The sequence below is a fragment of the Zootoca vivipara genome, chromosome 6 (assembly GCF_965207765.1).
Source record: "Zootoca vivipara chromosome 6, rZooViv2.hap1.1, whole genome shotgun sequence".
NCBI lineage: Eukaryota > Metazoa > Chordata > Lepidosauria > Squamata > Lacertidae > Zootoca > Zootoca vivipara.
In genome coordinates this window covers 8,289,976-8,313,793 of record NC_142589.1, presented here as the reverse complement: position 1 = coordinate 8,313,793, position 23,818 = coordinate 8,289,976, and the positions used below count along the sequence as shown (strand labels likewise).

The 23,818-nt window shown below is 50.5% G+C and overlaps 2 protein-coding genes across 18 annotated transcripts in view; one reads left to right on the top strand and one right to left on the bottom strand.

Moving 5' to 3' along the window:
* Window positions 1-3,330, top strand: part of SPEN (spen family transcriptional repressor) — a 71,721-nt gene extending 68,391 nt beyond the window's left edge. For all 10 annotated transcript variants that reach the window (XM_035120375.3, XM_035120379.3, XM_035120377.3 and 7 more), the window contains 4 exons: window positions 140-553; window positions 1,062-1,256; window positions 1,584-1,742; window positions 2,154-3,330. In XM_035120375.3, coding sequence (XP_034976266.3) covers window positions 140-553; window positions 1,062-1,256; window positions 1,584-1,742; window positions 2,154-2,285 — 900 coding nt within the window. In that variant the 3' untranslated portion in view covers window positions 2,286-3,330. The remainder of the gene's footprint in view (window positions 1-139; window positions 554-1,061; window positions 1,257-1,583; window positions 1,743-2,153) is intronic.
* A 936-nt stretch (window positions 3,331-4,266) lies between these two features.
* Window positions 4,267-23,443, bottom strand: ZBTB17 (zinc finger and BTB domain containing 17). Of its 8 annotated transcripts, none has more exons than XM_035120382.3 (15): window positions 23,232-23,443; window positions 21,230-21,521; window positions 18,936-19,124; window positions 17,428-17,589; window positions 16,758-16,871; window positions 15,800-16,056; window positions 13,550-13,692; window positions 11,501-11,801; window positions 11,290-11,377; window positions 9,959-10,075; window positions 8,645-8,765; window positions 8,055-8,185; window positions 6,882-7,097; window positions 6,172-6,261; window positions 4,267-4,852 (listed from the first exon to the last, which is right to left on the bottom strand). In XM_035120382.3, exons 2-15 carry the CDS (start codon window positions 21,516-21,518, stop codon window positions 4,578-4,580), a joined length of 2,493 nt encoding a protein of 830 aa, XP_034976273.1. In that variant the 5' UTR covers window positions 21,519-21,521; window positions 23,232-23,443; the 3' UTR covers window positions 4,267-4,577. The 8 variants fall into 8 exon arrangements, with proteins under 8 accessions (XP_034976273.1, XP_088527077.1, XP_088527075.1 ...); XM_088670951.1 differs by having other exon boundaries at window positions 21,230-21,436; window positions 23,232-23,347; XM_088670949.1 differs by lacking the exon at window positions 23,232-23,443 and adding an exon at window positions 22,804-23,018.
* Window positions 23,444-23,818: the final 375 nt, after the last annotated feature.

Here is a 23,818-nt window from a genome sequence, read left to right as displayed (position 1 = left end):
TTTCTGTGAGCTTTGGAGTTTGCTGCTCCTTTGCTGCCTTCCAGAGCCCTCTTTTGGAGAGCAGGCACAAGGAAGGCAGGACCAGACCAGTGTTTCCTCCTCCTCCAACGCGCCCTGCTTTTGTCTTTGTGCCTCTCAGGGTCTGCCAGAAGGGGAGCACACCCACCCCAACCAGCCAGCTCATAGCAAGACTCCCCAGCTCTCCCAGGAGCCCAAGGGAGCCCAGGCGGCAGGACCAGACCCCACTCACCACCCAGTGGCTGTCAACCGGCACATCCAGCAGATCGACCCCCACTTGCACCTTCAGCGCAGCCAGGCGGATGCAGGCCAGACCTCCTACCCGTCTCCCGTCGCTATCTCTGTCAAGCAGGAACTCCCATCCCCACATCAGGCCCCAGTGCAGAAGCCGGCGCTCTTTATCCCAACCACCTCGGGGCCTGGGGCTCCTCCGGGGTTGCCCCTCTCGCGGCCCGAGCCCCAGTCGGTGCTCAAGCAAGACCTTGCACCTCATCCTGTTTCCCAGAGACCGGTGGACATGGTCCAGCTGCTGACCGTGAGTTTTCTGTGCTGGCTTTTGATTGAATTATTGTTGGTAGGAGGTTGGGGAGTGGTGCAGATGGCGGGGGGAGGCCTGGTGACGAACATTCAGTTGGGAAAGCTGGTGCAAGTAGGAAGCAAGGGGTTGGTTGTAAAGGAGGAGGGCCCTGAGTGGGCCACAGGCTGGGCTCTGGCAGAGAGGCACTCACCAATCTTGCATCTAGTTGTTGAAACCTCCAGGGGTGGGGAATCCTTTTGGTCCAAGGGCCATATTCTCTTCCGGGCAACTTCCTGGGGGCCACATGTCACCAATGGGCACCTCCATTTGCCAGAGGCAAATGTCCATGGGGCAAGGACACATTTCAGCTGGGCAAAAACACGATGGGTTTTGGGGGGTGCATTTGGTGGCCAGGCCTGAGGTTGCCCCCTCCAACTCTGCCCTGCTTCCTTGCAGTTATTCCATGGCTTTTGCCATTCACACTGAAGTGTCCTCCCTCTCTCTCTCCCCCTCCCCCCATTTGCAGAAATACCCCATTGTCTGGCAGGGGCTCCTGGCCTTGAAGAATGACACGGCGGCCGTCCAGCTGCACTTTGTCTCCGGCAATAACGTCCTGGCACACCGCTCCTTGCCAGCCCCAGAAGGGGGACCTCCCCTGAGGATTGCTCAGCGCATGAGGCTGGAAGCATCACAGTTGGAGGGTGTGGCGCGCAGGATGATGGTAAATGGCTGGAGCAAGAGCCTCCTTTCCGAGGAGGTTCTCGCGCCTTCTGAGTCTGCTTGGCACGTCTGCCTTGGATCCTGCTGCTCAAAGCCTCTGTGAGACCAGGCTTCATAGGCCTGTTCAGTCTGCAGCAGAATTGCGCATTGCAGGACTGAGCATGGCTGCGTCCTGTGAGGAAAGCAGGGGTTACCTGTCGGGTGTTGATGGATGTGCTTTATCAGGCGCCTGGAATATATGGCGCTGGGTCCTTGGGAATGCAGGGATGGAGCAGCAAAGCAGGTGCACATGAGATGTGCTCTTCACGGGTCTTGTCCTGCCTTCCAGGTGGAGAGCGACTATTGCCTGCTGCTGGCCTTGCCTTGTGGACGAGACCAAGAGGATGTCGTGAACCAGACGGAGTCGCTCAAGGCAGCCTTCATTAGCTACCTGCAAGCCAAGCAAGCCGCTGGCATCATCAATGTTCCCAACCCCGGCTCCAACCAGGTATGGGGAAGGGAGAGAAAGATGGGTTTGTTTCCTCCCCATAATGTGTTTAAATGCGAGAACTTAGTTGGCTGTCGTTAGAATGCAGTGCCTGAGCATATGCAGAACATATTTCCCTCACCGCTGTGTGAACTTAATGAGACTTGTCTACACCTGCTCTTCCAGGCAGGCTTGAGACATCGCCACCACATCTCTCCCGGTCCCCAGCTTTGCTTTGTTCTTTTGGGGATGTCACAGCTGAGCTTGTGAGGCAGCAACAAGGTGGAGCCTGTTGAGTTTGAATCACAGGAGCCCAGGCCTTTCAGCACAAGCGGCTAAAGGGCTGCCCTTTGTGCTCCTGCCTGGGGCGAGAGTGTTGGCCGTTGAGAGCTTGTGTAGTCACCCTTGTCCCTTTGTGTTTCTCTATTCCAGCCCGCCTACGTCCTACAGATCTTCCCACCCTGTGAGTTCTCTGAGAGTCATCTCTCCCGCCTCGCCCCGGACCTCCTTGCCAGTATCTCAAACATCTCTCCTCACCTGATGATTGTCATTGCATCGGTCTGAGTGGCTTACAGTTACGGACTTCTTTCTCCAAGGCCCTACAGCAAAAACAGAGAGACAGTGAATGACAAAGGAAGGGAGGATGGACGGAAGGGATTGGACCCTCCTGCCCGAAACTCTGGCTTTGTAGTGGCCGCCATTCTACCTTGTATGTTTACATATTGCTCTAGTGAAGACGGACACCTGAGGCACTTCAACGAGGCAGACTGGTCCTGGGAGCTGGTGCCTCCTTGTGGGGGAAATGAAAGGAAGGCTATTTTTTTTAACTTACGAAATAACTTAAAAACAAAAAAAGGAGGAGGAACCAGAACTGCCTTTGCACTAAATCAGTGACTTTGGACCTTTGCACAGTTAAAGATTTGTTGTGGCGTTCAGGGTGGATGTCTCGATACACGCACGAACTTGCGTTGTGGACTTAGAAAACGCAGGACCTGGGAACTTCTGCTCCAGTCTGCGGGTCAAGGAGCATTTCACGATGTGTCTCCCCACTCCTTCTCCCGGATGACCCCGCGCGCTGCCCCCCCTCCCCCAATGCTGCAGTTGCCTCTTCTTCCTCCTCCATCATCTGGGATGTACAGTTTACACTGAAGCAAAGCAAAACACAAAAGGGAGAGAACTATTTTCCTTCCTGGTGGGATATGCAGGACTCTGTGGGTGTGTGTACATAGAAATATATATATATATATAATATATATATATATATAAATATATAATACTGACTTTAAAAAGAAATCTGATCCCCACAACATAACTTTTTTTTAATCTGTGCCAAAAATGTGTTTTCAGAGAAAATCTTATTTTCATACTCAGACTTTGTATTTGTCACTCATTTGTAAGTGTGCTTCATTTAGACATTGCCGCCTCCTCCTCCCTACCTCTCCGTTCCTTCACATGTGGAAGTGTTATACACTTGTACAGACTTTTTATCTCCTCCTCCTCCTCTTCCTGCCCTTGTCGTCCTAACAATTAATTTATGGAAACGTTTTCTCAGCGCCGTTTTGTTTTGTGTGTCCATTGGATTACAAACTTTATTAAAAAATACAAGACATTCCAGTCTTTGGTGTGCTGTGTGCAGCTGGCGGGGGGACTGCAATTTATTTATTTATTGTACTACTTTCAACCTCTTTGCCTTCTATTAGCTTGATTCTCACTTGCTACTTGCACTTGCACCTGGTACTTTAAAATTATTATACCCACTAGCGCCCTTAACCCTAAAATGCCAGATATCTAATTTCAGGCAGAGCCTGCTTTTGCCTGTCACGGGAGATGGAACCCACGGCGGGTGAGTGTCTCAGCATTTTCTGTCAGTCACTTGAAATGTGGATGTGTAGAAGAAAAGGACTTGGGGTGGGGTTTGAGGATGTTTGCTCTTTGTTCTTGTGGATTACAGTGGGGCCTTTAGTGCAGTTTAGTCTGGATCGGACCCTACAAAGAAACGATGCCATTTTAAAAAAATGGAATTACATGAGGTTCTGCAAATATAGCATATATTTGCTTCGGGGTGAGTTAACTCCTCATTATCATTTATTGGGTGCGTCAGAGCAGAAATGTGGGTGTTGTAGCATTTCCCTTGCATGGTTTGAGGCCGTGTGAGATAGCCCGATTCCAAAATGAAGTGCCCCATCCACCCCCTTGGCTCATGGAGAGAGCAGCAGCAGCAGATGTACAGGGAGAAACCATTTTGACAGCCAGAGGGGGTGCTGGGGTTCAATCTCCAGCTTCAAATATAAATAAATGGGGCTGGTAAAGTTGTTTTAATTCACTTCTTACCTAGCTGGAGCATCTTTCTCTACCCCGCTGCCTGCACCTGCCAAAATATTGACCAAATGCAGCTGAGGGGAATCTCTAGGAAACCCAGCACTGACGACCTGCTATTTTTCACCAACCAGCTTCCTCATTTCTCAACCTCATCGAATAATTTGATAACCAGAATACTTTTCCTTTTAATACAATGCAAAGGGATTTTTAAACAGGCTGCCGAGACAATACCCAACAAACTAGTGTGCATTTTGAATCAGACATTAGAAAATAATGGCCTTTATTTCGTTTCTAAATATTAACACAGATGCAGGAGCTTCTCAAATACAGAAATATTACTTTTTACATTGGTAACGCCGTCACCTCCTTAAATAGCTGCTTGTGAGTGAAGCTGGAGGCATTGGATGGGCAAGGAGGGAACAGCCAGCAGCACCTTAGAAGCAAACCACACGTGCTGCCCCCCCCCCCCCCGGCGACCGAGCAGCGTGTAGTACAATCCATACCGGTCCCCTTGCTCCTCTGCAACTAGCCCTCCCTTCACTCTGCAGTCTGTGGGGCCTCTGTGGGCAGAGAAGTGGGCTGGGCATCGCTGCTGCCATCCCTCGTGCGGAAGAGCAGTTCCCCCGAGGGAATGACCTGTTCAGGCTGCCAGGCAGCAGTGGGGGCACCGTACTGCTGGTAAAAGTCTGTGTCTGCCTGGAACATCACCAGGGCTTGGGCTGTGTGGATGCGGACGTGCTGGGCCAGGCTGTTGGCATCCAGGAACTTCTCCCCGCAGGAGTCGCAAGCGTACAGGATTTGGGTGTTTGGATCTGGAAAGACAGGACAAAGCCAGAAGACAGCAAATTGCAGGAGAGCCAGGGTGGTCAGTCCCATCTGTGGCCCCCAGCCTCCCATCCTACAAATCATAGCTTCCCATAAAGAAACCCAGGGAGGGGTAGTTTGTCACAGGTGCTGAGACAAGGTGTAAGGGCTCTCCCACAGGACTACAATTCCTAGAGTTCACTGCGAAGAGGTATTAAGTGTTAAACCACACTGAGAAATGGAGCTCTGTGGGGAGAAACCGGGGGGGGGGGGGCTCTGCACTACACTTGGCACCAAAGAACTGCAGTTCCCAGGATTATTTGGGGGATGACAGGACTTGTTTAAAGTGGCATGACATTTTAAATGCCTAGTGCAATTGAGCCCGACAACAAAGTGCACTTTGAAAACTTGTGCACACCCACTGCTCTTACCATGGCTGCCAAGTATCCCATTTTCGCCGGGAAACCCCCCTTTTTCCTACCGTTTTCTGGGGGTCTCCCGTATCAGTTATTATCCCGTTATTCTCCCTTAAATCCACTTCTGCCGGCAGCCATTTTTCTGGTGCCGCTTTGCCCTTCTATGGGCACCAGAAAATGGCGTCAGAAGTTGCTTTTACGTGTTTCTGGTCATGCGTAAAGCGACTTCCAGCGTTGGCGCCGCCATTTTCTGGTGCCCATAGAAGGGCAAAGTGCCACCGGAAGTTGTGTCTACGCAACTCCCGGTGTCGCGCGGCTGCCGATCCTGGATTTTCCCGTCCAGGACTTGGCAGGTATGGCTCTCACCCCGCTGGAGGGTAAGCAGACCCCTACAGCATGGCAGGTGACAGAGGTGAATTTAGGGCAAAGCCCCCCCCCCACCAAAGCCCTTCTATTTTCAGACAAGCAAATCCAGGGGCGAAGCTCCTTACTGTTACTATGCACATGTTCTTTTTATTTACATGTACCTTTTTAAAAACCACCACCGTGAACCTGTATTTAGGTACATTTAAAAGTATTTCCCTCTTTTATATAGGGGTACATGGATGGACAGCAAAGGGTGATGGGGCTGTATCCCCAAACAATGCTGCATTCCCGAAGAGTTGCATCCCTTTTCAAGCTTAACCCCATCACCTGAAAGGCCAAAGAATGGGGAAGAGCATGAAACAGCTGCTCACACATTGGGGTGCTGCACCCTTGTGGCCAGATTTCTATACTGCAAGCTTCTAGAAACAGCCCTGCTTTGTGTTCTGCACAGTTACCAAAGATCTGAGCTGTGACTAAGAAAGGTGAGCCAAGGGCCTCCTTTGGAGGGGGGGTAGTGGCCCACACGCTTCCAGGTGGATGCTCACCTGCTTCCTGCACTTGCTTCACAGCCTTTGTTATTTCGGCCTTCAAGGCTTCTGTCTCGTCAGCTGTGACAGGTGCTGCCACAGGGACCACTGCAGGGGAGAACCACAGGGGAGTTGAGAAGCACACAATGGAGGCCCCTTAGCCACCCAAGCCAGCAGAGGGGCCCTTTGCATTGTGGCGGACACCCTTCCTAACAGTGGGGAGGGCTTAAGGAGGGACTGAAATGCAGGGGGGAGAAGACACTAAATACCCTAGCAAAGATTGTTCCACGGACAGGGAAGAGGCCGTAGCTCAGTTAGATCATCTGCTTGGCAGGCAGGTCCTATGCATTCAGTTTCCAGCAGCATTTCCAGCTAGGAAAAACACCCCATCCCCATTTAAAACACTGGAGATACTGCTCCTCAGCGTAGGCAATGAACAGAGGAGGCGAAAAGCCACCCTGCCCACAACTATTCTACTTTGGGTGAAAACCAGAAGGCTTCATTTGTTTGGATTTCAACATTCAGCTTGCCAGTTCTTTTGCAACCTCCTCTATTTGGCCAAGGATAGTACGCAGAATAAAGCAAGGGAGGAGGAAAATGCAAATTGCTGGGGGCTCTCATAAGTGTTGCAAGCATTCTCTTTTTAAGGGGAGAGCCCCACCCGAGTTCCCAAGCCTCCCTCGGGCCCTTCGTAAGAGAATGGCAACGGCTAATGATCTCCTGCTCACCTGTCAGCTGTGTGACTGCCGTGGCCGCCAGGGCTTCCGTGGCCAGCGTCACCATCTCGTCGGAAGCCACGGTCACAATGTTGAACTCGTCTCCCTCCCCGTGCTCCAGCACCTTCATCCCGGCCTTGCCCTGGTGGACCGTCTTGACATGAGAGCGGAGGTTGTCCACACGGTTGAAGCCGCGGCCGCACTTGTCGCAGAGGAAGGGTTTCTCGCCTGTGGGGGAGTCCAGGATGGCGCAGAGGCCTCAGCTATCTGCCTCTCACTTTGGCCTTTCCCAGCAGGGCCCCACCACTGCATAGCACTCCCTGCTCTGTGCACGACTATCGCAGCCTCGTGGTGCCTATGTATTCTACCTCCACGGTCTTGAGGCAGTTGCGCTCTCAAAGGACACCAAGTGGGGAGGGTGCTGCTGTTGCACTCGGGTCCTGCCTGTGGGCTTCTCTATGGGGCATCTGGGTGGCCACTGGGAAGATAGTGCTGGTGTCTTGCCAAAATAAACTTGAAACCGCCTTGAAGCACGCCTAAAACATCTGCCTAGTGACAAGAATTCTCCCCAACAACAGGCATCTTTATCTGGGCATGTGATGGAGTGTGCCTGCCAGAATATGTGAAAGTTTGTCAGCCTGTCTCTCTGGCCGAATAGCTGAAGGGTGCAGAGATATAGAGTGGTACCTCGGTTTTCGAACGTAATCCGTTCCAGAAGATTGTTCGAGTTCTGAAACATTCGAAAACCGGAAACTCGATAGGCGGCAGCCAGGCCTCAGGATCTTGCGCTCCGTGGAAGCCGCATAACATGTTTGACTTTGGAGGCGTGTTTGAAAACTGAAGCATGTACTTCCGGGTTTACGGCGTTCGAAAACCCAAATGTTGGTCAACGGAGACATTTGGAAACCGAGGTACCACTGTAGTTCTGTTTCTTATTTTATATGCAACTTGCAATGTAAATAATAAAGAATTTAAGGAAAGAACTGGATAGGCACGGTGATTATTCCTGTCATGGGAATTTACCAAGAGGAGGCTGGACTGGTGCTCCTGAGAAGATGCAGGAAGACTTTGAGTAACTCTGCCGAGACGAAGAAGAAATTGGGGCTCATGCACTAACAGACAGGAGACCGGAGTGGACCTGGCTGGATGCAGCTGCCCCAGGGCTCTCCCTACAGCCGGACTCACCTGTGTGGATGATGATGTGCTTGGAGAGGTCGCCCACGTTCACGAAGGCCTTGTTGCAGACGCTGCACTTGTGGGGGCGGATGTTGTCGTGGTGGCGGATGTGGTTGGCCAATTGGCTGGACTGGACGAACCTGGGGGAGGGGCGGCACAGAAACTGTGTACAGGACTTCTAGGTATTCAAAATGTTTCCCTGGATTGATTTAACAGAATTTATAGGCTGCTTGATTGTAAAACAAACCAACAAACCTCAAAGTGGTTTGCACAAATACGAAATGAGGTTTTCTTTTTCTTTCAACAATAGCCCAAAAAGTAAAGCTACTGAAACGAGCCAAAATTCACCTCGACTTTCTAAGCATTCGGACAGGCTTCTCTAAGCATATATCTATATAAAATAATTGGAGGGCCCAGTTTAATCTCCCGCCCTGCCTTCATGTTTAGCAAAACCAAAAAAAAAAAAGCCCAACATAAGTACTTTGTTTAAGCACATGGTACACAGATTGCCTCCTTTCACCACGCAAAAACACAGCCCCCAGCCCAGGATGGATGAAGATGACCCCTGAACCCCGGAGCTCTCCCTAGGCCAGGCCCACCTCTTGCCGCAGCGCTCGCAGACGTAAGGCTTCTCCCCGGTGTGCTGGCGCACGTGGGCAATGAGGGAGCTGGCTTGAGTGAAGGCCTTTCCACAGATCAGGCATTGGCAGGGCTTTTCACCTGGGGAGAGAAGGGAGGGGAGGGTAACATCATGGGGCCACAGGGATGGCCACCTACTTGGGTGGCTTGAGGACTACAAGCTTGCTTTATTGTTAAGGGACCACGGCTCAGGGGCAAGCTCCAACTTTGCATGCAGAAGGTCCCAGGTTCAATCTTCCGAGGTTGTCCTCCCACATCTTCCTAATGTTTGTGGGATGTAATCCATTGGTACAGTCAAGTGCAACATTCCTTATTTCCCAAGAGTGGACACAGGCAGGGGGACACAAAGTCAGTGTAACTTCCCGTTCCACTGGTCTGGAGCAGCCTCCCCCTGCATGTGACCTGGGAGATGGGTGTGGCTCTGGCTGGCTCCATAAAAGAGCCAAGTCATGCAGCTATTTTCTCAGTCTTATTCTTTCCCTTGTTGTTGTTGTTGTTGTCGTCATTTTGCTGCCATTTTGTTACCTGAATGTAATTTTGCTGTCTGCTGGCTCTCAGCCAGCAGCACATGAGTTCAGTCTCCCTATGAGATTAACTCACACTTTGTGCAACCGCTAAGTAAAGCCTGCCTTTCAGGGGTCATATCGTGAACTAAAATGCGAGTAAACTTTGTGTTGCTTTACTCAGAAAGACTCTTGTGTCTTTATTCTTTTAAGAGGGATTAAAGGGGACACCAGGAAATAATCTTAACTAAGAGATTCAAACGAATCTGCATACTAGCTTCCAGCTATATTGAGAGGAATCTGCTCTGCTTCTTCACTTAACTAGCGTGAGTGAAGGAAGGATAATACTTATTCACTATATCCTTTCCTACTATCCTTAACATTCCCACAATGTTTACCTGGAATTTCCTTGTAACCTGAACCAACAGATTCTAATGACATGGAAGGAGATTGCAACTGAACACAAGGCATAGCTGCCAAGTTCTCCCCTTTTTTAAGGGAAATTCCCTTATGCTGAATAGGCTTCCTCGTGAGAAAAGGGAAAAACTTGGCAGCTATGACACAAGGAAGAACTTTCCAACAGTAAGAGCTGTTTGACAGAGGCTTGGGAAAGCGGTGAACTCTCCTCCCCTTCCGACTCCATAGAACTCTATGGTCCTATGAGCCCCAGCAGCTCAGGGCTGGGAGAGCCATCCTGCTGGAAGGCAACAGCTGTGACGCCTTCTCTGACCACCCGGGGAATGAAGGGAGCACCCCCTTGGCCAAACTCACCCGTGTGGATGCGGACGTGGCGCTGTAGAGCCCCCGGGTCGGCAAACTGCCGCTGGCAGTGCACACAGATGTACGGTTTCTCCCCACTGTGGATGCGCAGGTGCCGCTTGAGGTTTCCTGCGGGCGAAAGAGGAGGAGGATGAGGAAATGTGGAGAGGCCTTGGGCAGGCTATTGGAGACGGGCTAAATGAGGAGGAGTGCTGGAAACCGGCTAAGAGTCCTCCCAGGGAAAGCGCAGAGGGAGAGGATTTGGATCCAGGCTCCTGGAGGTGGACAACTGGACACATCCCAGAGGAGGGGAAGAGCTGGGAGGTATTAGAGGCTGGAGCTCGGAGGCTGAGGAAAAGGGGGAAACAAGCAGGTGCCCCAACACAGAGCAAAGACGGGAGTCAGACTTGGCAGCATCTTCCCTGACAATTCTTCTTTGCTACACATAACAGAGAGCCAGGCAGAGACAGAGAGGGTCCCTTGGGGCCCAAAACACAGGGAATGGAGTGAAGTGGGAGGTGCAAGACAGCCCAAGCAACTGCTTGCTATAGTGGAGGACCGTATTTTTCGGACGATAACATGCACCGGACCATAACACGCACTTAGTTTTTTAGAGGAGGGAAACCAGGAAAAAAATATTCAGAACAAAACAGTGAATATATGATTTTTGTGGTTCATGCTGTGGCCACAGACATGATATGTGATTTGACGATGAATTTGGGGTGACCCAATGCAAAAATCCTGAGGATCCATGAGGATCTGGGGCTTTGTAACCACGTTTTTGTGCCATTGCAGCCCCACAAAATAGTGCATGCGTGGGTTTTTTGGTGCAGGCTATAGCCATGGACATGCTATGTGATCTGATGGTGAATTTGGGGTGACCCAATGCAAAAATCCTGAGGATCCATGTGTTTTTACCTCCCCCCTCCCAGGCAGCCACCTTTATTGTTAGTGTCCCTTATCAATCAGCTTGGCTATCAGCTGGTGAGCGGCTTGTTTTCAACACCCCTCTCCGTGTTTCTAAATGGCTCTAGCAGCAGAGGCATCCCTCTGCTCCTCCCACTGCTGGAGCCATGGCATTCACTTTATAACATGCACAGAGATTTCTCCTTACTCTTGAGGAGGAAAAAAACTGCGTGTTGTGGAGCGAAAAATAAAAAATGTGGTATATCTTAGAAGTCTCTGCATGTTTTCTGTCCTGATTCCTTAACAAAACAACTAACTGCAAGTGAGCTTGTGTTGCCTCGTTTCTCTCTGATCTGCAAATGCCCCAGATGGGCTGCAGGCAAAGGAGGCCAGGGGCCCCCAGCCCGGCTGGGCGACCGCCCAAGGCGACCACATACCTGACGTAGTGAACTGCTTTCCACACTCCCGGCACTTGAGGGGTCCATCGGCAATGTGGATCTTCAAGTGGGCCTTGAGGTTCCCCACCTGGCAACAAAGGCGAGAGACCGGCTTTGAGAGGGGGTGGGGGTGGGGTGTCCCAAACGTCCGTAGGCATTCCACACACCCCAGCCGGAGCAGGGGACCTGCCCTCCACCCCTCCAGCCTTACCTGGTTGAACTTCTTCTCGCAATGGGGGCACTTGTGCTCCTTGTGGGTGTCGTGGGTCTCCAAGTGGCGCATCTTGGAGGTGGGGTCGGAGAACGAGCGGCCGCAGTAGTCGCACCGGTAGGGCTTCTCCCCGCTGTGGACCAGCTGGTGGCGCTTCAGGTTGCCAGAGGTGGTGAAGAGCTTGCCGCAGTCCTCGCAGCGGTACTTGGCCTCCCCGGTGTGGCGCTTCTTGTGCAGGTTCAGCAGGCTGATCAGGCGGTAGCTCTTGCCACACTCCTCACAGCTGTATGGCTTCAGCGGGCTGGGGGGGGGGGAGAGAACGGGGAGGGGGAAGGGTCACCGATGCTACCCGCCCACCTGACTCCGCAACTGAAGGAGCATCTCCACCCCCATTGTTCTGCCCGGACACCGAGATCCAGCACCGAGGGCCTTCTGGCGGTTCCGTTGCGAGAAGCCAAGTTACAGGTGTTAGGGAATTTTATAGGGGGGGCACCCAAACGAGGCTTCATTTGGGAATCAAGATTGGCACAAATGCCCTCAAGGGGACCCCGTCTGATCCTACAACACCACTCTAGTATCGCACCAACACGAACCCCTCAAGATCAAGCCCTGTGTAATAAAGGCTCCCTTTCCTACCCTTTCTCTGTTGCCGGAGACTCTATGTAACCATATTTCTTTATGAATGAATACCGTGTATCTGTATTTCTAAATGAAACCCCCTTTTGCGACTCTGGCCAAGGGCTCTCAGGGATGCAGGGAACAGCCATAATCCTTTAAGCGAGAGGTCACGTAGCCAGGGTGGTGCTCCTCTGCATATCCATAATCCATTCAGGTACCATCTCCTGCCATTCCCGACCCTCCGAAGCCAGAGGCAATACACACACCTGGACCCATTGTTTCCCCCCCCCCCCCCCGGCCAGGTACTCAAGGATCCCCTCCCAGATACTTACTGGTACTTGCTTATCAATGTCCTGGGACATTGTGCATTGTTACCTTATGTTAATCCCGTTTACCTCCTGTTTACCTGTATGCTAATGCCCCTTGCACCTTCCCCTTTTCTGACGTTTTACCCTGTCACAAGTGATGTATGTATGATGCTTTCGATGTGCATTATGGGATGGTGGTGGGAAGTTTTAAAAGTTCTTGCAGCCCTGTTCACGGTGTTGTCTGGCATTGAACCTGCTGCGCAGTAATAAACCTTGCTGTTTGCTCCGGATCGTGGCTGGACTCCTTCCTTTTATACTCCGCAACGACCACAGGCCCTTGCCTGATGAGCTGGGTGGCTGAGCATTCTCGCACCCAGAATTTTGCCTTAACATAGGGAACCAGGCAGAGGGCCTTCTCGGTAGTGGCACCCGCCCTGTGGAACGCCCCTCTCACCAGATGTCAAAGAGAACAACATCTACCAGACTTTTAGGAGACATTTGAAGGCAGCCCTGTTTAGGGAAGCTTTTATGGTTTGACCCACTAGTGTATTTTAATATTCTGTTGTAAGCTGCCCAGAGTAGCTGGGGAAACCCAGCCAGATGGGCGGGGTATAAATAATAAATTATTATTTTTTATTATTATAACTAACAGAAGTGTAGTTATGCCTCCATGGGAGAATTCAGGGTGGGCAAGAGGGAATGATGGACAGCTTTGCAGAAAGAAAAGATGCCCTTAACCAGCGGAACCCCTTGCTGCAGGGTGGCACAACAGTAAGACAGTTTTACAGAACAGCTTGGTGCTTAGTAGGACGGCCTGCTGGTACCTCAAAGGCTGTGGTTGTTTTTGTTTTAATTATGTATTTTGTGTTTTCATCTTGCGATTTCATAGCGTGAACCGCCCCGAGACCTGTGGGTATAGGGCAGTTTGCAAATTTAATAAATAACAATCACGATTTTACAGGCAGGAGGTGGTCCTAGGTGCAAATGTCAGCTTTGATTCGGGCATCGCATGGCCACCACGACTGGCAACGGGTATCCTTGCACCCCTTCCTTCACGAACCTGCCCGTCCCACCACAATGCCTTCCCCTCCTGGATCAGCCTCGCTGGCCACTGCCCACCTACCTGTGTGTCTTTTCGTGCGCCTTGCAGGCTGCTGGGTCGGAGAAGGCCTTGCTGCACTCACGGCAGGTGAAGGGCTTCTCCCCGGTGTGGATGCGAATGTGCCGCTTGAAGTTGCCAGTGTGAGTGAACTCCTTCCCACAGTCCTGGGGGGGGGGGGAGGAAGCGGCATAAGTGGCTGGTCCCAAGGGAGCCCCCTCGCCCCCTTGCCAGTGGACGTGTGCTGAATTTTTCCAACTTTCAAAATTCTCAAAATTGGGGGTGATTTTATAAAAGTTGTTACACGACTCAGGAATTCAAAACCTATTGTGGTTTAATTAATATAATTTACAGTGGAACCTCGGTTTATGAACACCTCAGTTTATGAATTTTCGGTTTACGAACGCCGCAGACCCATCTGGAACGGATTAATTCACTTTCCATTACTTTCAATGGGAAAGTTCGCTTCAGTTTATGAACAGACTTCCGGAACCAATTACACCCATGCTTCGGGTTAAGTACGCTGCAGGTTGAGTACTTCGCGGACCCATCTGGAACGGATTAATCCACTTTCCATTACTTTCAATGGGAAAGTTCGCTTCAGTTTATGAACGCTTCAGTTTATGAACAGACGTCTGGAACCAATTGTGTTCATAAACCGAGGTACCACTGTACTTTGGTAAACCACTCCGTAAAAAATATGAGGAATTTCCAATAAATTTGAAACTTGCATTATTATTTTCCATGAAAAAAAATGTGTGTAAATTGCATAAAAAATCTTTCAAAAACGATTGCACCATCAGATTGGCTCGCCAGATCTGCCTGAACATAACAGACCAAGAGCAGAAGCAACAATAAGACAAGAGAAGGCAGCTTGCTGAATATAAGCAGAAATAAGCAGGATGCGTCAATGCCATCAAATTAAAAAAAAAAAATCCTGCTGATGAAAATGAAGAGCAAAGATGCTCAGGATGGAAATGATGGAAGTCATGAACTGACATTAGGAAAACCAAGTACAACCTCCACTTCTCATAAAAAGACGGAGTACTGTACAACACATTAAGGTAAAGGTAAAGGGACCCCTGACCATTAGGTCCAGTCGTGACCGACTCTGGGGTTGCGCGCTCATCTCGCATTATTGGCCGAGGGAGCCGGCGTACAGCTTCCAGGTCATGTGGACAGCATGACAAAGCCGCTTCTGGCAAACCAGAGCAGCACATGGAAACGCCGTTTACCTTCCTGCTGTAGCGGTTCCTATTTATCTACGGTACTTGCATTTTGACGTGCTTTCGAACTGCTAGGTTGGCAGGAGCTGGGACCAAGCAACTGGAGCTCATCCCGTCACAGGGATTCGAACCGCCAACCTTCTGATCAGCAAGCCCTAGGCTCAGTGGTTTAACCCACAGCGCCACCTGGGTCCCTGACACCTTTGTATAAGACACCCCCAAATTTTGGACATTATTTTCGGGGGGAAACCTAGTCTTATAAATGGGAAAATACGGTAAATCTCTACCACTTCATTTTGGAGAAAGGCTCAAAGAAAGAAAAACCAGCTGAAGTTATTGCTTGTAATCTTGTAGAAGGGCACTGATAACCAGCTGCAGGCCGTTAGAGGCGCTTCTACAAATGTTCACACAGGCCGGGAGGGTGGGTGCCATGCATCGGGTAGAGGTCAAGCTCAGTTGTAAGCTGATCTGGCTGGTTTGCGCCCTCCACACCGACGAGTTCCCCCTGCGACACTTGGTCACGGCATTCGATGGGAAGACCATGTCCAACGGCAAATGGACAGGTAACATTGGCAAGATGCGAGATGCTGCTGCTGAACTTGTAATGGCTCCTTCGTCCACCAAACTCTCAACTGGAGAGCTTCTTACTTCACTTCAATGTCGTAAAGGATCTGTCCTACTATTGGTGTCTGCCTGTCTCGAGAGACAGCAGGGGAGTGTAGCTACTGATCAAGCATACAGGTCACCCAGGCCATAAGGACAGGATCTGGCCCTTCTTAAAATTGGCCCAGTGAGCTATTCAAGGAGGTTGGTAACAGCACCCAGGTTTTGTTGGAAAAAACCCCCAACAACTTAAGGCTGATAATGAAATGCATGGTTTGCCTGTCCTATCACTGTAAAAGTAAAACATTCTGGGGTGGAAGGTCCATGCCACATTATGTTTCAGCTGCAGAAAGTTAGGCTGCAAAAGGCAGCAGCAGCCGATGCTGTTTGGCCAACCATCCAGTGCTCGGCATGGTATGGATTCAGTGAAATGATAATCTCTCACCTCGCACTTGTGGGTGACCGACCCGTAGGTCTTGGACTCGGTCCTGTCGCTGTAGGTCCCCGAGCGCAGAAGCCGGGCCTCCCCTGCATTTTCTGCCCCGGAGTCCGAGCCCCCTGACTCTTCCTCATCCTGGGAGTTGCCGTTGGCCAGCTCGTGGGCCTGGGAAGGTACCTCGGCCTCCGGTGGCACGGTCCCCTCAACCTCGCCTTCGAGCTCTACCTCCATCTCAGAGGGCAGCTTCAGGACAGAGGGCTCAGCTACAGAGAGACACAGAGAGAAAGAAGCAGTCAAGTGGGCCACCTGCCCTAGATGCCATCTTGTGGGAGCCAACAGTGTCTAGGCGGCTGCAGCTGCCTCCCCAAAACCCCTTCCCCCTGTACCCTCCTGGATTACATTCACAAAATCGGCAAGGCGGGCGGGGTTTCAAGAGGGCATCTAGCCTGACCCTCTGCTAAGGATCTTGTAACGTACAGCACCCTCCCCAACAGAAGGATTCCCAGGCAATGCTTCTGAGCCTGAGGTGGGTGGTGCCCCCCTGGCCAAAGGAGCCCCCTAAGGTTTTGCCAAAATCTGCCTCCCTGCCTTGCCCCATCTGCATGCTCTGCCCTCTGGAGGAACAGAGAGAACAAGGGCCTTTCAGATACCCGGAGGCCATCTTCCTGAAATCTTCAGTTGGGATTCCTGCATTGGAGGGGGTTGGGCTAGATGATCCTCAGGGATCCCTTCCAACTCTGCAATCCTCTGATTCTATGAACCCAGATCCTGCAAGCCTCATCTGCTGCCCTTCTGAGGGCGGCTGGTGATACAAGAATGTCCTCCCCGAAAGGAAGCTTGCTTGGTGCCCTCTTGACCTACAGGCATCATGGCCAAAGGGAAAGCAAAGATCCCTTGGGTGCCACGCAGAGATCACAGCCAGTAGCACTTGCTTGCTTTCCGCCCTGCTGCTGCTGCCACTCACCAGCCTCTCCAGCCCTGGATAGGGCAAGTTTTGGGGCAGCGCTGCTTTCCCCAGGGGAGGAGCCTTCCACCTGTGAGGTCTCGGGCACTCGGGAGGAGACGTCATCTTCCACAGCTGAAAAAAAGAGAGGAGTTGGTCACATACCCCTCAGCATTAGTGACCAACAGCCACAGGGATAAGGGGCAAGAAATCAGAGAAAGGGAACAGGAAGCAGGGCAGGATTTGATGGAGGAGGGAAGCATACAGACATCCTGGGCTAACAGATGAAGCCTGCTGCAAACATTAAAATCAAGCCCCACCCAAGGTGCTAGATCTCAAGAACGCTAAGTGATGCAGTCCTCCTAAATATTTAGTTCGAATTTCCTCCTCTTCGTCTTCAGATCCCACACCAGCCTTCCCCAACCTGCTGCCCTCCAGATGTTTTGGACTACAACACCCAACACATCTGGAGGGAATCAGGTTGTGAGGGAAGGCTATTTTACACATGGATCACTGGGCTGCGATTCCTGCATTGCAGGGGGTTGGACTAGATGGTCCTTGGTGGAACTTTTTATTCTCTGTAAGATACTTTTGAAGCATCTCAAAACAAGCTCTACTTGGATTTTTGGCCCATTTCATTGCATCAGGTAAGGCACCCAAGCTTTTGAAGACCCCTGTTCCCTGTGCCTACCTGGGCCCTCGCCAGCTGCGCATTCAGCCTCCTCCTCCTGTTCCTCTGTGGGATCCATGGCCACCTCCTTCTGGATGCTGCTGGGTGGGGGCTGTGGGGTCTCCTCCAGATCCCCGGGAGTCTCTGTCACCTCTTTATCCCCACCAGCCGTTTTCTGCTGCCCTAGGAAAGTGAGGGGCCAAAACCAACTAGGACAGGCTCATCTCAGCTGTGACCCCAGGAGAGCAGCTCTGCTACCAGATGCTGAGCCCCCACCCACTTACCCCATCTGCACAATGGGCACAAGGGCTGCCACGATGACAAGAACTTGAGGAGGTGCTGGGGGAGAGAAGGGTGAGGATCAGGCCAAGGTTGGGGGTCTCCCTACGGATGCCCTCTTGGTGGATAGCAAGCTTAACATGAGCCAACTGTGTGATGCAGCTGCGGAGGGGGGGGGGAAGCTGATGCTATTCTAGGCTGTATCAACAGTAGTCTAGTGCCCAAGGGAAGTAATAGCACCACTCTATTCTGCCCTGCCAAGATGATCAAGGGTCTGGAAACCAAGCTTTATGAGGAACAGTTGAGAGAACTTTCCTTCCTTGGCAGGTGTTGTGTTTTTTTGTTTTTTGTTTGTATAATTTTCATTAAGTTTTTCTATTTTACATTTTAGAATATTCATTTAAACAACCTTAAATCAATGACTTCCCTTCTTCTCTTTCCATGGTTCAATTTACACACCATAAATCCCTGCATATTTTACATAAGCCAAACCATTCAGTATTCCACTGTTACATCCATCAAAAATTATCTACACTCTTGAATTTATCTAATGCTGCCAGCGTTTTTAAATGTACACAATTTTCACCCATATATTCAATAAACATTTTCCAATCATCTTTAAACGTATGTTCTTCTTGTTCTCTTATTCTATAAGTTAAATCTGCAAACTGTGTGTATTCTATCAGTTTAAATTGCCCTTCTTCTTTGGATGGGACCTCGCTCGTTTTCCATTTTGGAGCTAACAAAACACGGGTCACGGTCGTGGCATACATAATTTCATTTTTTTTACACCTGGGAATTTCCATCTTGTTATGTATTAGTGTATATAGTTTTCCCTCAGGTCCTCAGGTCCTTGACAGTTGTTTTAGGAGGGAACTTTAACCCCAACAAGAAGGATTCTGATGTTTTTGGAAAGGTACTTAAACATTGTTTTCAATTCATTATAAATTATTTCCCAATACTCCTTTACCCTGTTACAAGTCCAGCACAGTTTTTAAGTAGAGGCTGTGTGGCCATCTGTAATGGATGCTTTAGCTGAGATTCCTGCATTGCAGGGGGTTGGACTAGATGACACATGGGTTCCCTTCCACTTCCAATAATCATAACAACAACAAAAATAAATATTCGACCGGGACCCCCTTTTGGGGCTCACAGACCAATCTCCGGAGATCTAACCAGGGATCGCCCAGAAATCTAGAGCAGTGCCCCGTTACCTCCCTGCTCACACAATTACAACCACAGCCCCATACCATCTGTCGGGGTCCCCCCCGGGCTCTCCACTGCAGTTTCTGCCGGAGCCGACAGAGTCCTCAGGGAGTTGCAAGCGCTGATGATCTCCTGCATCTGAAGGAAGCCAGCCACAGCCAAGACGTCCTCCACGTTCTCCAGGCTCAGGTTCAGCTTCGATGTGTACATGAACTCCAGCACCTGCTCGAGACCTGGAATAGGCACGGACAGCAGTCAGCGCAGGACAACGGCTCGGCTCTGCCTTCCACAGTTGGAGGCGGCGATGCTTCTGAATGCCAGTTTCTGGGAACCGCAGGAGGGCAGAGTTGCTCATGTGCTCAGTTCCTGCTTGCAGGCTTCCCCATAGGTATCTGGCTGGCCCCTGTGAGAACAGGAGGCAGGACTAGATGGGCCATTGCCTCTGCTTGTGTTCTTATGACAGACCATCATGGACTTCCCACCTGCAAGTAAGGCAAGTGCTGGATGGCCCGACAGGCAAACTGAACACATGGTTTAAGGCATCCGCAAAGCAGGGGCACCAACAATTTGAAAGAATTTGATTTTTAAAAATAGAAAGCATTGAAGGAGCCATCATGGGGGGAAGCCAGAACTTTGCTAGATATTCTTCCTCTCCACACTCTTCTTTTGAAAACTGAATCTCATAGTTTTACAAAGCTAAAAATGAAAACAGTAAAGACAAGAAACACCCCATATTCCCCACCCTCCCTAGCCATTTTTCTCTTCCCTTTCTATGACTTATCTCCACCTAAACTGGGGGTAGGGGTGGGGTGGGGGGGCGTCTTGTTCATGTGAAGAAATCAGACCCAGTCCTGTGTCGCACATGACATACACACACGCATGGAAGTTTTGTGTCGTTTTACAAAATAAAATTATACTTTGTGATTTAGTATCCGATTTTATTTCTTTTAATTCTGTATTTATTTATTAGGTAATTTATACGCCGCCTCAATAACTCGAAAGAAATCTCTAGGCTCCTTCTGGGGACCAAGGAGGCACCCACTGCTACTTCCTCGGGGGCACTGGGGACATCGGGGGACCGGGATACTGGGTGGCCCAGAGGCACCGGCAGGGCCCAGTCATACCTCCCCCAAGGTGGTTTTTGCTCAAGTCTGATTCTGCCTTGTATCTCTGGCCCAGAGGTGGGGGGATACAACTTGCCCCATAGTTTTCAGAAGGGGGCTTGCTGCTGTTTGCCTTGCATGGGGAATGCGACGTGGGTCCCTTGCTCGACTCACCTGGAGCCATTCACTCTGGGCTCACCTTGCTTGACTTACCTGTACTCGTTAAGAGACTTGGACTGGACCCTGGGAAGGACCAAGGTTCAAATCTCTGCTCATTCATAAAGCTCTCACTGGGCATCACTGGGGGCCAGTCACTGCCTCTCAGCCTAACCTACCTTGCAGGGTTGTTGTGAGGATTAATTGAGGGGGGGGAACCATGCATACCACCTTGAGCTCCTCAGAGAAAAAGGCTGGATGTAATGCAATCAGTCAGCTCTTTTGCGTATATTCTATCATTAGGGCTTGCCAGTCTGTTATATTGGGTACTACCTTATTCTTCCAGTATACGCAATTGGCAAAAACAACTGGTAGACTAAAAGGTCAAACTAAACAAAAAGTCAATAAGGATTGGGAAATTTTTGAAGAGTATTTGAAAAAGAATAAATTAAAAGAAACCCCGTTGGCAGAAATAGACTGTACCTTGTAAAATAAATTATTAGATATCAGTTGGAATGAAAATAAACAATATATATATCACTGTGCAAAATATAAAGGAAATAACTTAAAAAACCAGCAAGTTTAATCGGAAGTCTGTTCAGAATCTGGTGAAGAAAATGTGAAGATGAAAGTAATAGAATAACGAGATTTTTAAGATTAATGTGGGTTACGGTATGTATATATTTTAGTGATGAGTCGTATGTTGGGGTGCGGGAATTATGTAGGTAGGTAGGTATGAGTTTGTCGTGTAGGTATGTATGATTTAGTTAAGTGTTAGTATGGTGAGTTTGTATGTCTGTAAATGTGAAATTGTGAAGTTGTTCGTTTCAATCTATTTGTTTTGTTGTTTTTCTTTGTTTTAAACAATAAAGACTTATTTAAAAAAAAAAAGTCAGCTCTGCAGGTCCCTTCCTGTGGGACATCTGTACAACCTAGGCTGGCTGCTTCAGGGCCTGGTGGTCATTTGGCCCCTTTGCAACTGTTATCCTGGCCAGCTAGTCATTTCCCTCAACTCTGCATTTCACAGACCACTCAGGCAGGGGATAATATCCCGCAACCCCATCCACTGCTAGGCCCACCTGCAGCGTTGCTGATGTCCAGGTGCACTACGTCCTTCTGGTCCACAAAGAGCATCCTGAAGTATTCGCTGCAGGCCGCCAGCACTGCCTTGTGGGCCTTGAAGTCGATGCCATCCACCACAAAGGTGCAATCGCACAGCAGGCCCAGTTGCCGCTGCTGGTTCAGCTGCTCCAGCACCTGCTTGCTGTGCTGAGGGAAATCCATGGCTGCGGGGAGAGAGGCAGGAGGCCCTTGAGCACAGGCGCCCCTCCTCTGACTATTCAGGCTTCCCTCTGCCCCACGAATCATGCCCTGCCCAGAGAAAGAAAAGCAGCATGAAGTTCCAATGCTTCACCATCTGTCGTGGATGCATGAGTTGCGATATCTGCATTGCAGCGGGTTGGACTAGATGACCCTCAGGGGTTCTCTTCCAGCTTTACAATTCTGTTGACAACCGCTTCTGCACACAACAGAAGGGGATGGGGCTTAGCTCTGTTAGAGAGCACCTGCTCGGCATGCAGAAGGCCCCGGGTTCAATCTGCAGTGGTGCCTCCAGGTAAGGCTGAGAGATACTCCTGCCTGAAACACTGGAAAACTGCTACCAGTCAGTGTAGACAGTACTGAGCTAGATGGACCAACAATGGGATTCAGTATAAGGCATCTCCCTCCTTTCCAGGGACAACCCAGCGTAAATGAGGCCAGATCCCCCTGTAGCAAATCAACACACTAATTCTGAGGCACATCTGAAGAAGTCTGACAGCTGTCACTCCAAACAGGCTGACCTTTCCAGTTACATCCTCTTTTCCTAACAAAAAATAAAAAAATTCCTTCCAGTAGCACCTTAGAGACCAACTAATTTTGTCATTGGTATGAGCTTTCGCGTGCATGCACACTTCTTCAGAATCCTAACTAGACCTTCGCCTCTCTTCCCCAATCTGAAGAAGTAAGTAGCACCACCCCACATTTCTTTTTTTCTTTTTTTAAATTCCAGATTTTAAATGTCTCTTTTCCTAGGATGTGTATTTGCAAAGGGGCTCTACTGCCCTTAGTGTTGCTGCTCTCAAGACAAGGCAAATCAGCTTGTTCCCATTTTCCAGACACTCAGACAGGCTGAGATGATTTATTTCTTGGGTCTGGGGCCCAGGTGGGACTTGAACCCTGCTCCCCTCTTCCAATACCTTCAATCTCCTCCCTCATGGGGTCCACACTCCCTGCCCCATTGAGAGCATCCATCACCTGCCCGCCCCCACCAGAATGCAGAAAGTGGACAGGCAGCAAAGGCTCTCCAGGGTTTCAGGCAAGGGTTTCAGGCAAGGGTCCCTCTCCCAGCCTTACCTGGAGATGCTGCCAGCAGGGACTGAACCTGGGGCGTTCTGAATGCCATGCTCTAACCACTGAGCAACAGCCCCTTCACCTCACCCGAATATGCTTTCAACCCCCAACTCACCAAAACAAAGGGGCACAGAAAGAATCCTAACTGGACCTTCACCTCTCTTCCCCACCCTGAAGAAGTAAGTCCCACCACCCCACATTTCTTTTTTTCTTTTTTTAAATTCCAGATTGTATTTCCAAACACAATACAAATGTTACTGACCTGAATTTCCTCACCCTCAGCAGTACCTGACACTCGGTGTGTGTGTTGGGGGGAGGGCAATTGGCCTCCACAGGCGGGCAGCGCCCCCGATTGTCCCCTTCCTCCTCTCCCCCTTCCACTGCTTGCTTTCCTGGACCACCCCTTTAACCTCGTCCCCCCACTGCACACACCCCGATTGCCCCCCTGCTTGTTTCTTCTCCCCTCCAGCCCCCCAACCCTCCCAGCTTGCCGCCTCTTTCAATGCCCCATATTAGCTCCCCGCTCCCCCTTTACAGGTAGCCCCCGGCCCCCTAAATTTCCCCCACCTGCTGGCTAGCAGCCCCCTCCCCCTGACAGGCAGCCCCCACCCCAGCTGCCTTCCTGCCCCTCCCCTTCCCGGCCCCTCCCCTTCCACGAACCCTCCCCTGCCCCCCACCACCACCCCGCACCTGCTATCCGGCGCGCGTCACATAATCCCGGGCGGCGGCGGCGGCGGCGGCGGCGGCGCTCAGAGTGACACGAAACAGACAAAGGGCGCCGCCATCTTGGGCCCGGGCGGAAGCGGCGTCTCCGTAGCCACCGCCCTCTTTCTCGACGCGCATTTTTTGCCCCTCTTTTGCTTTGCGTGCACGGCGCGTCCCGTCTCGCCGGCGGAAAAGGGGCGGGGGCAAAGGAACGGCTGGCACGTGACGCAGGCGGCTCCGCAGCGTCTCTTGGCCGCCATGACACCAGAGGCAAGGACGAGCACTAGAGGCAGCACAGTTTCTCCGGGGGATAGGGAAACGCAAAGATTGCCCATTAATTTCTTCTTTTGCTCTTTCCCCCTCACATTTTCCTCCTCCTATTGTTATGAATTATTAATCATCATGATCGACTGTAATTTGTACACTTTTTAAAAACAACACCCCCCCCCCGAATGGCTGCAATAATCACAGTGAAACAACTAACATCATTTTTTTTAATTCCAATTAAAAACATTTTTTTCTGCCCATGGATTTCTTTCTTCTTCTTTCTATTTCTTTGTTCCTCTTTCTCG